General features: G+C 44.7%; 1 protein-coding gene across 5 annotated transcripts in view; it reads right to left on the minus strand.

The window, feature by feature from the left end:
• The window catches only part of LOC117706201 (ubiquitin-conjugating enzyme E2 E2), a 267,546-nt gene that overhangs the window by 57,217 nt on the left and 195,928 nt on the right, over positions 1-14,401 (minus strand). For all 5 annotated transcript variants that reach the window (XM_034499072.2, XM_076931606.1, XM_076931605.1 and 2 more), the window contains one exon: positions 2,739-2,871. In XM_034499072.2, coding sequence (XP_034354963.1) covers positions 2,739-2,871 — 133 coding nt within the window. The remainder of the gene's footprint in view (positions 1-2,738; positions 2,872-14,401) is intronic.

Below are 14,401 nucleotides of genomic sequence, written 5' to 3' on the forward strand. Positions count from 1 at the left end.
AGATAATGAATTATATTTATTTACGTACCTCTGTTCTCGTCAATAATTTTCTTAGGCCCTGACTCAAGATTTTTTATTTTTATTTTTATTTTCAGATTGCAAGGAAAAAATGTTTCATCAAGCAGAAAGAAAGACCAAGGTGATAGGCAGGGAACAGGGCACAAATGCCGCAGAATGTGGCCACACACACAGGAAGTGGAGGTGGGAGAAGTGCGGACATCAGCTTTAGAAGTCAACAAAAGCCCCATCTCCACTAACTGCTTTCTCCTTTGCAAGGTATCTGCCCCTGAAACCCAGCTCTAAAACTGGGAACTTAGAAAGTGACACTTTTGCTTTTTCAAATTTCCTGTTTGACTTTGGAAAATGAACATTTATTTAAATTGTAATTCTTCCTGCCAAAGCGGAATTTCCCTTACAGGCTGTCCAGCCCAAATCAGGCAGTGGGGGAGGGGGACTCTGTAATTCATCTGTCTTTGGACACTTTGGACAAAGAGAAGCCAGTGTTGTAGATGTAGACCAGTCAAAAATGGACTGCTTAAAAGTGGGTGTGAGGTTTTTCTCATGAAAAACAGACACGTACATCCCTGCAGCTCACAGCTTCATGTTTTCTGTTTCTGTCCCATCTGGCTGTCCAGGTTAGCATCTGACCTGGTCCACACTGAGGTCCTGTCACTTCTGAGGACTGACAGCACATTCCTTCATACTCTGATCTCACTAGTGAATCATCCATGGTGACACAGAGAATATGATCAGAAGACTGCTGCTGTTCTTCTGGGAAACCTTGCCAAGTCGAATCTGAGCTCCCATGTCTACAGAGAGCACTCTGGTAAGCCTAGGACAAGCCCCTCAACAGAAGTCAGTAATGAAGAAAGCTTGTGACTTGCCACCTCCATCATTCCAAAGGTCAACAGACATTCCTACAGTGACAAGCTCGATTACAACACTCCTAAAAATGGCTCATTAAAGAACCCCAGCTTTGTAGCTCACGAATTCTATTTATATGAATATAAAGGAGGTCTCACCTTTCTATCTTGAATGATCAGGACTGCCCCCACCCCCATTCTCATACTTAGACATGGCAAACTCCATTTCTATAGTTTTATTTTTATTTTATGTGTATAGGTATTTTGCCTGGATACATGTCTGTGTACCACATGTAGGTAGTACCATGGAACACAAAAGAGCATGCTGGATGTCCAGGAACTGCAGTTGTAGACAACTGTTAGCTCCATGTGGGTACTGGAAATTGAGCAGGGGACTTCTGGAATAGAGGGCTCTTAGCCATCTCTCCAGCCTCCCCCATGTTGTAGTTTCCAAATATCCTTTCGCGGTCTCAAGGCCTCTTCAAACAAAATTCTTTTACCCAATATAGTACTTCTCACTTTCAGCTTTATCCGACCTAAAACCCACTGTCATCCAGGTCGTGGGTGCACACTTAAGATGCCTACTCCACTAAATTGGTCACCCCAGGCTCCTGAGAGACAGATGCCTGGCTACATCTCTCTCTTTCACTTTGTACCCTAACTTTCAGAGGCTGCCAGAGAAAGGTCCACACGCCCCTGCAGGTGGCTTACAAGCCATTCCAAAGTAAGTGGAAGGATAAATGGCTCCTGTCCACTCAGGAAGACAGTAAGCACTAGTTTCTCTATGGCTTTGTTCTGGAAACCTTTGTTCTGGGGGGGGGGGGGGGGGGGGGGGGGGGACCCAGCAGTCTTGAAGGCTTTGTGCATTGTGTAATGTGGTAAGGAACAAAGGTTTAGGGTTGACTTCCTCAGCTCAGATCTGGATACCCTGATTGACAGTCCCCTGCACAATGCAGACAAGTTGCTGGAGTTGTTACATTTTTTGGTATCAAAATGTTCTCTGGGCATCAGTGAAAAGGAAGGAAGAAAGACAAGCAAGAAAAGTGAGGTGGGAGGGGCATGGGAAGTGTGAAGGCCAACCTACAGCCCAGCCATGCCTGTGTCAGATGCACAGAGACTCTCCTGGTGACTAATAAGAACAGCCAGTGAGCCCAGGGTCTTTTCCTCTGCCAGAATGGAGCCTAAGTTCTAATAGCCTAAGGCAGCGGAGATGAATGAGAAGATATCCTAAAGCACACAACCTTAGGAGAAAAGTCCTATGTCTCGACTATACTGTGTGTTAGGCATAAAAGAAATTCTATTTCATTAATAAGTTTTATTAATGGGCCATAATTAGAAAATGCATATATATGTATATACATATAGATTTTGGCATTAGGGATTAAACCCAGGATCTCACCAACAGCTTATGTTCCCAGCCCTCAAAATATTTCCAAATGCATTATCAAGATATCACTACAGTTTCTCTGGGCTTCAGGTGAGTGCTGGATTGTGGCGGTAGCACAGCATCAGACAGGTGTGGTTACCTTCTCTGTGAAGCCTCCTTTCCCCATAGTCTGGCTTTGAAGCCTGACCCTGGAGTAATTCCACTTTCCTATTTACACATACATGGCTAAAACATGGTATTTTCTATAATATTATTCTATAATATTAATCATATATGCAGAAAAGAGATAATGAGAAAGAGCAGTGAACCTGTGTAGAGTTAAGGTAGAGGAACAATGTATAGTTTCTCATGTTTTGTTTCCTTTTAAGCACAGTGGGTTCAGTGACGCTGCTTACGCCAACAGAGTAGATATGCAATCCTATATCTATGTTTAGTATGTACATGTCACAACACAGATTGTTAAAAATGGATGAATACATCATACTGACCTTAGGGGGTTTAAACGGATAGTCTGGTGAAAAGGTAATGTCAAGAAAGAACACCCCTCCTTCATAGACAGATCCTGGGGGTCCCAATATAGTTGACCTCCATTCATAAATGTTGTCTCCTTTGGGTCCAGCACTGAAATAAGACACACAAATGAGATGTGCTTAGAAATTATATAAAGTTTGAAATTAAAAAATATATATTTATGGTAATAATAAATTGAGCCATTTCATAAAATATAATAAAGTTAATATTTTAATTTTACCTAGGTATTATATTGTTCCTGTCAACACCATTATTCTATAGATAAAACATGCTGGTATCCATGTATTCAGCAGAGCAGAAGGCCTTGTTGTAATGCTCACAACCCAAACACTATGGAGCAAGTTTCCAAGGACACTAGTCTTGTATAAACATGAAATTATGTGTGAAGACCAGAAAAGGGTGACACAGCCCTGGGGGCAATGACAGAGAATTTCCAAGTGAGAAAGGCTAATGCAGAATGGCCTGCCTAAACCCTCGACTAAGCACTGAGAGCACAGACTGGTTCCTGACAGACACCAGGAAACAGCCACCAATCAGGAGACCCAGCCAATCAGACCGTCTTCCTCCTGCTACCCCATCTCCTAGGTAAGACATGTTATTTCATGATTATATTTTATAACTTATTCTTTGTTCCTCCCTAGAATTAAAAACTCCCTGAGGAATATATTTTAGCTACACATTTGTTGGGTAATGCCAGGCTAATGGCTGGGCAGTCATATGACTGTGAGTGGCCAACATACACTTGTGTCTCTAGCAAATTCACTAAGGAGAATAAAGCCCAGTGTGAATGTGAGTGGTGTTGCTTCTTGCCAGTGAGCACCAGTGCCACAGTATGAGTGGGATTTAACTTTTGGCGCTGGGGCCCAGCTCAGTGGTACAGGGTTTGCTCAGTGTTCTTGATCTTCAAAGCTGTTTCCCCTGCCCGTGAGGAGTGGGGGAAACCCAAAATAACTGGAAAGGTTTCCCAGGGTTCTTTTTGTTTTATCAGGTTATTATCTACAATGAATCCTCATCATATAATGGGGCGGACAATATTATGAATGCTTGGGAAAGAGTTTATTCCAAATGTCACTGTAACAAAATTGATCACAACCAAGATAAGACTACACAGTGATAACATTTTTTTAATGTAATTCTCCTCACTAGTGATCAAAGTAGAAGAGAAAACATTATTCTCACAGGTGACAGAGACTTCCTCTCCTTTCTCCCTCCACTTTCCTTCTACTGGAGTCCCTTCCCTTTTCTTTCATGCAGAAGTGAAACCTTTACAGGTTCAGTGACAGTTCATGTTTATAAACAGAGAAATAATATTTAGATCATGTAAAACTGAACAAATCTTAGGGTCCAATCATAAATTCATATCAATTAACAGGAAAAAGATTAATAATCTATTAGAAAGACATCAACAGACATGTGTAAATGGTAGAAATAAAAAATTAAAAAACTTAGCTTCATCAAAATTGGAAAAATAACAATTCAAATGGTAAAAATAAATGCTTAACAAGAAAAATGAAGTAGTGACAAGGACTTGGCAAAATCTGATTTCTACACACTGCACATAAACACATTCAAGTGTGCTAGAGAAGAGCACACTGCTCGTCATCAAGACAGGAAGGAGGGCAAGTCTGCACTGTAGCATTGTGGGCAGACCTGGGAGGTGAACAACAAACGCTGTGTGCTCTCAGAACTTATATGTTAGTTAAAGCACTGGGCTCATACAGGGGGAGAGTAAGACAGTGGCTTTGAGAGCAGAGTATGAAGAGAGGCTGGTTAGTGAGTATGAGCCAGGTAGATAAGGACTTATATGTCAGTGATCCCAGAAAATGGAGCTGTATCACCAGAACCGTGGCTTCTGGTTGGGCAAAGAGACCGGAAGGAGCCAACGAAACTGCCGCCATATCTTGGTAGCTGTGTCATCCTTTTGTGGTTAGAAATCCTTGAAGTTCTAGTTAGGGTCTTCCTGACATATCAGGGGAACTAAGGCAGTGGACACCCAGCTGCCACACATGCATACTAAGGTGGGTGTGCACACAAGACTGGCTCCAATATCATTTGCACTGTGTTCTGACCCTCTACTTCCTTTCCTCCACTCATGGTCTTTAAAAGAGGATCACCAGGCAGTGTTGGTGCACACCTTTCATCCCAACACTCAGGCAGAGGCAGAGGAGGCAGGGGCAGAGGAGGCAGGGGAGGCAGGGGCAGAGGAGGCAGGGGAGGCAGGGGCAGAGGAGGCAGGGGAGGCAGGGGCAGAGGAGGCAGGGGCAGGGGCAGGGGCAGGGGCAGGGGCAGGGGCAGGGGCAGGGGCAGGGGCAGGGGCAGGGGCAGGGGCAGGGGCAGGGGCAGGGGCAGGGGCAGGGGCAGGGGCAGGGGCAGGGGCAGGTGGATCTCTGTGATTTCAAGGCCAGCCCAGTCTACAGAGTGAGTTCCAGGACAGCCAGGGCTGCACAGAGAAACCCTAAGAGAGAAATCATCCATCACAATTTGGGAAAGAAAAGGGTCATTTTACCCCATCAACATGCCACCCATTTAACAGGCACAAGACCTTAAACCACACAACATGGAATGTTGCTCCTCCTTGTTTAGACCACTCCAGAGCTCTCCAGAGTGCACACTGCATTGCTCTGCATTGCTAAGTAAAGCTCTGCCTAAACTGCCTAAAATGCCTCTTGTCAGAATTCTTTCCTTTGAGAAGACAAGAACTCAGGGAGAAGTCTTCCATGGATGATATCTTTCAGGGGTGCAACTGAGTAACAGGAACCAGTTTTAATGTCCTGTATTATAAGAGGACAACTATAGATGACAAGAGTTTATTAAATGTCTCAAAATATCTAGAAGCAAACGTTTTCTTTTAATGTTCTAAACACAAAGAAATGGCTCATGTCTGAAGTAAAGGACACACCAGCTACTGCTCTTATCACTACACACAGCTACACTGAGGTGTCACACTGTGCCTTGTTATATGTATAATGGCATTTCAATCAAAATTCAAAACATTAATAAAGAATGCAGATTTCAGCTCAACTAAACATAACTCTGTTATACAGCAGAGTGTCTACACTCACATCTCACAGACATGAAGGGGCTTTTGCAACAGCAGTGCTGGCAGCACCTACATCCTGACTGGAAACGAATGACCGTACCCAGAGGAAAGCCAGCTAGCAGTGACATCCTGTGCATCAGCAGGAGCACATCAAGTGCAAAAGTGGCTGGACAGGCGGCAAAAGGACACTATACTGTTGACACAAGTATGGAGAAAAACTATGAATGAAGGAGGAGTTCAGAGGAATGGTTTCTTGCTCTTCTACCTCTTAGTTACTTTTCTATTGCTGTGATCACAACACCACGAACAAGGCAACATAAAGGAAAGCATTTAATTTTGAGCCCAGGATTCAGGGTGCTAGAGTTCATGGCCATCATGGTCGGGAGTATGACAGCAGACGTGATACAGGAACATTAGCTCAGAGTTTACTCACATTTGCTCCCAAGTAAGAGCAGAGAGAGCTAATGTAGTGGACTTGGAAATGCAGTGGACAGGCCACACCTCCCAGTAATCCTTTCCAAATAGTTCCACCAATTGAAAACCAAGTATTAAAACACACGAACCTATGGGGGGGGGGGCATCTCATTTACACCCTACTTCTTATTGGGTGTGGTGGGCTTAGGAGCAATGTTTGATAATCTAATTATATAATGTCAAGTATGTTCTTTTAATCAAATGTTTACATAAAGAAAAAGTAAGTGGGCTGGTGAGATGGCTGAGCTGGTAAAGATGCCTGCTGCCAAACCTAATGTCATGAGTTGATCCCCGGGAAGTATATACTGGAGAGAACCCACTCCTGTAAGGTGTCCTCTGACCTTCATATGCACACTAGGACATGTATATAAACACACATATATACATCTATGTACACAAATAAGCACAAATGTAATAACAATAAAATTGGGAAAAGTACATTAAAAGGGCTATAGATTGCTATGTGAAACGAGTAAGTTCTGTGATCCTTTAGCCTTGTAGCACTGCAGGTCTTCTTTTTCTCCTTCTCCTTCTCCTTCTCCTTCTCCTTCTCCTTCTCCTTCTCCTCCTCCTCCTCCTCCTCCTCCTCCTCCTCCTCCTCCTCCTCCTCCTCCTCCTCCTCCTCCTCCTTTTTGTTTTTCCAGACAGGGTTTCTCTGTGTAGCCCTGGCTGTCCTGGAACTCACTCTGTAGACCAGGCTGGCCTCAAACTCAGAAATCCGCCTGCCTCTGCCTCCCAAGTGCTGGGATTAAAGGCGTGCGCCACCACCGCCTGGCTTAAACTCAATTTCTACTCACAGAATTGCATTTGACTCTCAGTCAGAAACCCAGATTTTATTGAAGTTAGCTGTCTATACTGCTGAAGGTGGATCGAGTCAACACAGCTGATATTATCGCTCTGGGTTGTTTTATCTGGCCAAGGTTTATCTTTTGAAAGAAATGTTTACTCAGTAGCAACAAACTGTCTTTAAAACAGACAGGCATTTTCCAAGGCACATGCATTTCATTCATACACACACACACACACACACACACACACACACACACACACACACACACACACTGTCTTAGCTGTCTGTCCCTCTTGCCCCTTAGAGAGCAGGTCCACACTACTTACAATCCCACCGTTAGGAGAGTGAAACTCAGGCTACACAGGTTTCCACTCACACCTGTTGGCATGTTGCAGTTGAGGACTCCTTGGAGTGAAAAACATCCTCAAGTGTGCTATATAATACAGCAGCCATGAGGCTGTGAGTGCTTGAAACATGGCTAGGGCCAAGAGCCATGTGCTGTAAATGCAAAGGGAAGTATGTATTATAAATAAACACAATCTAAGACAGTGGTTCCCAACCTTTCTAACGCTCTGACCCTTTAAAACAGTTCCTCACATTGTGGGGACTCTCCCCTCCCAACCATAAAATTACTATTGTTTCTGCTTCATAACTGTAATTTCGCTATTGTTATAAATCATTATGAAAATATCTGTTGTCCAATGGTTTTACCTCTGGGTTGTTCAACCCCCAAATGGGTCACAAAGCACAGGTTGGGAACTGCTCATCTAGGATAATAATTACATGCTCAAATGGTAATATTTGGGGTGTTAGGTTAAGTACATTACAAAAAACTTGCTTGTTTCAGAAGCTCACAGTACAGTAGAATCCCTAATGAAGCCACCCCCTTCCCCCAGTGCACCCTCCTCAAAGGATCCACCTCAGCAGCAGTTCTCAGCATGTGCACAGGGAGTGGAGGATGGGTGTGGGGCGGGAGGAAAAAAATCAGACAAAATCAAAACTCCTCCTCCCAGGAATTTAGGATAGGTGAAGTACAGGGAATGTTCCTGGAATGTAACCCACGTCTCCAACCCTGTAGCTGAGACCCCCAGTGTCACCCCGTGGAGTAACCACACTAACTGCTGCTGTCATGGCTGGAGACCAGAGCTCAAGACCGGCACCTGCAGGTCTCTGAACCTCACTTTAATCCTGGGCAGGTATCTGAGGCTTTAACCAGTCACTTCCATTTCAGCTCCCCCTCCTTAGTCCATTTTCCTAGTTCAACCAGAAACTCAGTAGGAGCCGCTGCTCCTGTGTCTCTTCTTCCTAACACACAGCCCTAGTATTTGTGAGAAATGGAAGGTCTCAGGGTACCTACATCTCTAGAAATGCTGTCCTATCTGGACTTCACAACAATTTGGTTAGGTCTGCTAGGCAGTACATTGAGTGATATTTCTTTATAGTTAACTCATGTGCTGGATCAGGAGGACCAGGGCCCTTAACACGTCTTTGATTTTATCAGCAGTGGAAACAAGCTGTGGACAGGAGTGCACACCACTGCCTGCTACTCTACCTCCTTAAACACCAGTGGGGACTCCACCGCTCAGCTATATCCCAAACTTCCCATGTGTTGGGACAACAGAGCAACACTACCACATTCTGCCCTTCACAACAGCTAAGTTGACTCTCAAAAGAACCCTTAGTCCTCTGACTGTGCCAGTCACAGATGAGAGATGGTAACACTCTGTGGTACCATGCTAACTCCATGGCAACCCTCAATGGTAACAGTACTCCACGGTGTCACGATAATGTTTGTGGTGCTATCATGTAACACTCTATGGTACTGTGGATACCGTTCTGTGGCACCATGGTAAATCTCCATGGGTCAGGGTTCTGCTCCGTGCTGCCCGGGAAGAGCTCCTTGGTGACATTCTAAGTGTAGCCTTATTTGTTTCCAGCTAACACTGCAGCCATCAAAGTAGAAATTCCCTTGAAGAGCATAGATACAGCAGATCTTGGGAAGCAGTTTAACGGTCCTTTGGATAGTTAAGAGCGTGATTTGTACATGGATGTAAGGGAGGGCAAAAGCTGAAAACATGTAAAAAAATGGTAAGCAAAAATTTTATTGGTACAGCAATGACCTTTTATTCTTAAAATGCTGGTTGTGATAGCTCACAACTTGCATACTTTTTCTTGATTTGGTGTCCCTGACAATGCCATGGGACTCCAAGGCTCACTGTCTCTGTTTTTGTACCAGGGTCAAGGTTAGGAGAGGAGGAAGATGGTGAGTCTAGTCGGCCAGGAGACTAACATCTGAAGTGGCTGGCATTCACTGCTGGAGAGTAAGAAACAGGCACCCCAGCACAGTGCCGGTACAGGAATTATGCATGAGATTCCAGGAGGCAGGCTCTCAATCCTGGGACTGTCACAGCTTAGGGAATTTATAGTTTAGGACAATTTATCAAACACCTACTGTCTCAGCTCCCTTACATCTTCTGGAGTGGCTCCATTTCACAGGCACAGGGGCCTTAAAGCAGTAATATGTGGAGTGTTCATGACAGTGCCTGGCATGCCAGCATGAGGTTTAGGGTACTGCTGTGGTGGGTGATGGGTGACGAGGGAGACTAGAAGAGCTGAGTGGGTTTGGAAGCTTGCTTGCATCTCTCTTGACCCTGGGAAGGATATGGAAATAGGAGAACTCCTGTTTAAGGATGCTGACCTCCCTCTGTGCCTTGCCATTCACACACTTATTGTATAGTGTCCTGCAAGCTAAAGTCTCTGTCTCCTGTACCTATTTTCTCTTAGCTTAGCTCACACACACACACACACAAAAAAAATCAACAAATGACTGGTGATACTAATCTCTGTTACTAATAACTTAGTAAAGAAAAAAAAAAAAAAACCAAACCAAAACAAAACAATAAAAACACAGCCAGAATCTCAAAATCAGACCAAATGAATCTGAGTCAGAAGTGACTCAGCACCTGGAAGCATCATGATGTGATGCTTCCAGTACAGCAGAGACTGCAGGCTCAGGGTGTGGCCTTCGGCAGATGGGCTCAGCTAGAATCTACATTTTTAAGCTCTCTAGGTGACAGATGTGCAGGTGACTGTATACATGAGAGGTGACAGCACTGATGGAAGGCTCTAAGTAGGGAACACAAAATGAAATTGTATGGTAAAAGGCCACTGACCGAGAGGCTCTTGTGGTCCAGACACTGGCATTCTTAGACCTTAGAGTCTCATTTCTCTGTAAAAAGGAGAACATTGCTAAGGGATCTTATGACTTGGACGTTTAGATTGAATTGTTTTAGATTAATTCATCAATTTTGTGTGTGGGTGCATGTGTGCCACGGCCCACATGTTTGTAGGAGTCAGTTCTCTCCATATGGGAGCCAGGATGACACTCAGGTCGTCAAGCTTGGCTATAAGTGTCCTTACCCTTTGAGCCATCCTACTGGTGCAGAACTGGATATTTAATATGTATATATTTACAGGATCAAGTGCAGAATCTGGGAACAATTTGGTTCTCTAAAAGTAGCAACTTGCAATTAAAGTAAGCTCCTTCAAATTGATGCTACTCTGTAAACTCCAACAGTATCTAAAGTTAAGGGATAAAGAAATCCAAGGGCTTAGCAACCTGACGCCAACAGTGAGACTCAGTGTGGATGTTACCACAGAAAGAGTGACAGTCTACAACCAACAGTGACCTACATTAGTTCCCTACATCTCTGCATATGAGGCTGGAGCTGGCCAAAAACAGCAGACAAGTCCCCTAAAGACACACTAGGGAAGTCACGGCCTGAAGAACACACACATGTCTTAACATCACTGAGACACTTAGTGATTTAGCTACCTACCTACCAGTTACTCAGCACTGCGTTTCACGGCCATTCTGACCAGGCACTGTGTGTGGACCCTCCTCTTTATCACCATAGCTTTATCTTCAAGCGAGAGTGCCTCACTTCTTCCTCCTGAAATTTCCTTTTTAAATATGTGGAAACCTGGATCTCCAAAACTTTTCAGTGCCTTTCATGAAATCAGATCCTGTGCTTCAAACAAACAAAACAATCAAGTCTGGAGGTCTCACTCCTTACCCCTTCCTTCTGGGGCCCACCAGGCTTCAGAGAGGTAGGGCCTGTGTTGTTGTTTGGAGAGGGTAAGATTAAAGGGAGTAAAACCCAGGATGGATGGTGTGAGGGAAGCACCTACCTAGCACTGCAGAAAGCTGCCTCAGCTGGAAATGGGACTTCAGGGGACAGAGAGGACGGGCAAGCAAACAAAACACCAAGCAGCTAACTTGTAGGCTTCACTTTCCTTAATAAAATAAGCTATCCTGCACCCATCGTTTCTGTGAGCGTTTCTATCCAGCCTCTCCTCTGGAGTGTCCAACACTTCCTCGTTACATAGCCTTGAAGAACGCCGAAGTGGAAGCTTTCTTTGGGTTCTTTGGAAAGTTGGTTGGATGGTGTTTTGCTGGGGCAAAACCATGAAGGATCGTTTTGTTCAGGTGGACACAGGTGTGAAAGACTAACGTTTCTCTGAAGCAGACACAGGACTAAAGCAAGCACATGAAAAGACATGTGATGAGGGATTCTTTGCTACCAACACACATGTATTGGTTTGCCTTACATTTCGTAGTTGAGCTGCATTTGTAGGGATCCCATAGAGAGAAACGTACCAAAAAACTTCTGGTGGTGTGCTGCAATTTCTTGCCGACTCCTCAGACTCAGGCTGATTGGATGCATGTGCGGAGGCAAGGCACGTGGAGGACACGTGATGTTTGGAGGGTATAAGTAGGACTCCATGGAGTGACAGCGCTTGGCTTGCTGATACAGCTAGCTGTGCAATGCTTGTGGATCTTTGCTTCCCTGAGAGAGGGACAGCCTAGGACTTCTGATGTTCTTGCTGGTCCCTCCTGCTGACTTGTGCAGAGGCTGAGACCTGGCTGTCTCTGCTAGGTCATGTCACTGCTGTTGCTATCCCGACTCTATTGAACTGGACTGCTGGTGTATCCATGAAGTGTTTGTGAGTAGATGGGGCTGCCACTGGCTGTTAACCTGTGAACTGAACTGCGATTTCCAGACAACGCAGCTGGGAGTTGCTCCAAAGAATCTTTCTAAACACGTCCACTTCCCTCGTATCCTTTCTTTTGCACTACCTCTGGTGGGGGAGGGTGGGGGGTGGTAGTGAGCTACAAGGGAGGTTAAAGTGTTTAAGAACTGTCATTAAAAATAGCCTTTGGAAAACAAAACAAAACAAAACAAAACAAAAAAACTAACGTTGCAGAGGTTGTTTTCCAAAGGAAAGCGGAGGCAAGTTCCTGCACTCCTCACAGCTCTCAGGCGTTTCTGACTGCAGTTTCAATGATGTCATAAGCTACTGTTCAAAAGCTTAGTGAGGATTGCCATTACATCCTGGCTTTCACGTGCGATTCTAGGCTGCCCTTGGAAAACATTTAGAGAAGTGACTTTTAGCACTCAGCTTGGTGATTCAGTCTCCACACAGTTCATCAGTCATGGTATCGGCATCAGTTTTCTATAGCAGCTATTACCTTCCTTGTCGGTAGGCCAAGCGGACAGAGGGTGGCTTGGCGAGCTACAGTTCTGCAGTATCCTTCACTCTGGCCAAGATGGACTGTCTCTGAGATTGAGAGGACTGTCTCTGAGATTGCTTTAGGTGGTGTTGTAGTGTAAGAAATAACTGCCCATCTCCAGCTCAAAGTGTGAGGCTGGGGGAGGGGAACTGTGGGGTTGCTGGCTACCAAGCAGGTTTAATCTATCCACAGCCCAGTCTGCATTAACCTCCCAACAATAAAGTGCAGCCGGAGCTGCTGGAAGAAACAAACCTAGGGATGAATAATTAAAACCTCAGAAAGACCAACCCTGACTACCAGGGGAGCTTTCATTTGTGACTGGACCTGGCAGTTTAAAAGGCTAATTGTGTTCAATAGTAACAAATGCTAAGGACCTGGGGTGGCCGCTGTGCATGCAGGGTGTGAAAAGCAAAGCCTGGGAGAGCGCCAAGTGATTTAGTTCAGAAGAAGAGGTGGGGTGGCGGGAGTCCTAGAAACACATCTCACTTCTGAGATGGCTGCTGCTGCCTTGGTCCAGACAGACCCATGGACTGGCTGGAGCAGCATCTGAAAGGCTAACACAGGGACAAAGGGTGGAAGGTAGCACATGGCAGGAGCTCTCCCTTGATTCTTTAGAGTGTGCAGCCAGCTGCCCTTCTTTGCTTTGATGGATTTAATTTTCTGTTGGGAAGATCAACACTCGAAAGCAAATGTGTCATGTTCTGTGTGAAGATAACAAAACGGCATGGACAGTTTATGTTAACAATGACGACGTCACTATCCGGTAATCCTTTTTAAATCAAAGAGCTTGCCATTTATCCAGAGAACTGGGGACCGACCTCCAGTCATGGTTTAGACTTCTTCAGCAAAGATACAATCTTGCTCTAACCCAAAGGACAGTCTCCCATTCACAACAGAACACGAGACATGATGTTTTATTTTCTTTTTATAGTAGAAAGTTTTTCCCTAACGGCTCCTAGCACTGAGTGCTTTCCTTTTGCTGCTGTTGGATTCAGCATCTTCAGTGCCCCGATCGAGACACAATTAACACAGTTAATGTAACTGTGGATGACTAGAGACACAAAGCCTCCCCCCATCCCACCCCTGAGCAATTTTATCTTCTTTTAAAATGAGTTTTTTTTATGCTTCCCCTGGCTTCTTTCTGAATTTTATGTATCTAACTTGGAGATTAATAGCTGGCAGGAGACAGAAAGACTGACCCAGCCTGCCTGTCCAGACTGTAGCTCCCTGAGGGCTGCACTGGCCACCTCACCTTCCAGTCCTAGGTGCTTGGGGCTGAAGGTATGAACTGACTCGGAAGCCATGCTTGAGTACTGAGTATGTGCATAACCAAACATTCTTCCCTTCACAGGATGTGCATCTTTAAAAATCAAATTTCTATTTAAAAAGTCCTAGGTTTAAGGGCTGGGAGATAGCCCAACTAGAATATAGTGATAGGGTGCTTGCCTATACAGACAAGGTTCTGGTTTTGATCCTTAGCACAAGAAAGGTTTATAGAAACACTGCAAAGACAGGGTTCTCAAGCACTTCCTTGGTCCAATTTCTTCACCATTCAGGTTCTGTCATTATGGTGTTTTTGTCATGATCTGTGACTAACTAGAACCCAAACTGAATTGAGACTTTCTGTATTTTTCTCCAGTGTTCTTTTTCTCCAGTGTTCTTTTTCTGTTCACAGTTTCTAACCATCCAGGACATCACAATGCATCAGGCATCTGTCAGTCATGGTTTGTTGCCAATGTCA

Source organism: Arvicanthis niloticus, chromosome 3, assembly GCF_011762505.2.
Source record: "Arvicanthis niloticus isolate mArvNil1 chromosome 3, mArvNil1.pat.X, whole genome shotgun sequence".
Lineage (NCBI taxonomy): Eukaryota > Metazoa > Chordata > Mammalia > Rodentia > Muridae > Arvicanthis > Arvicanthis niloticus.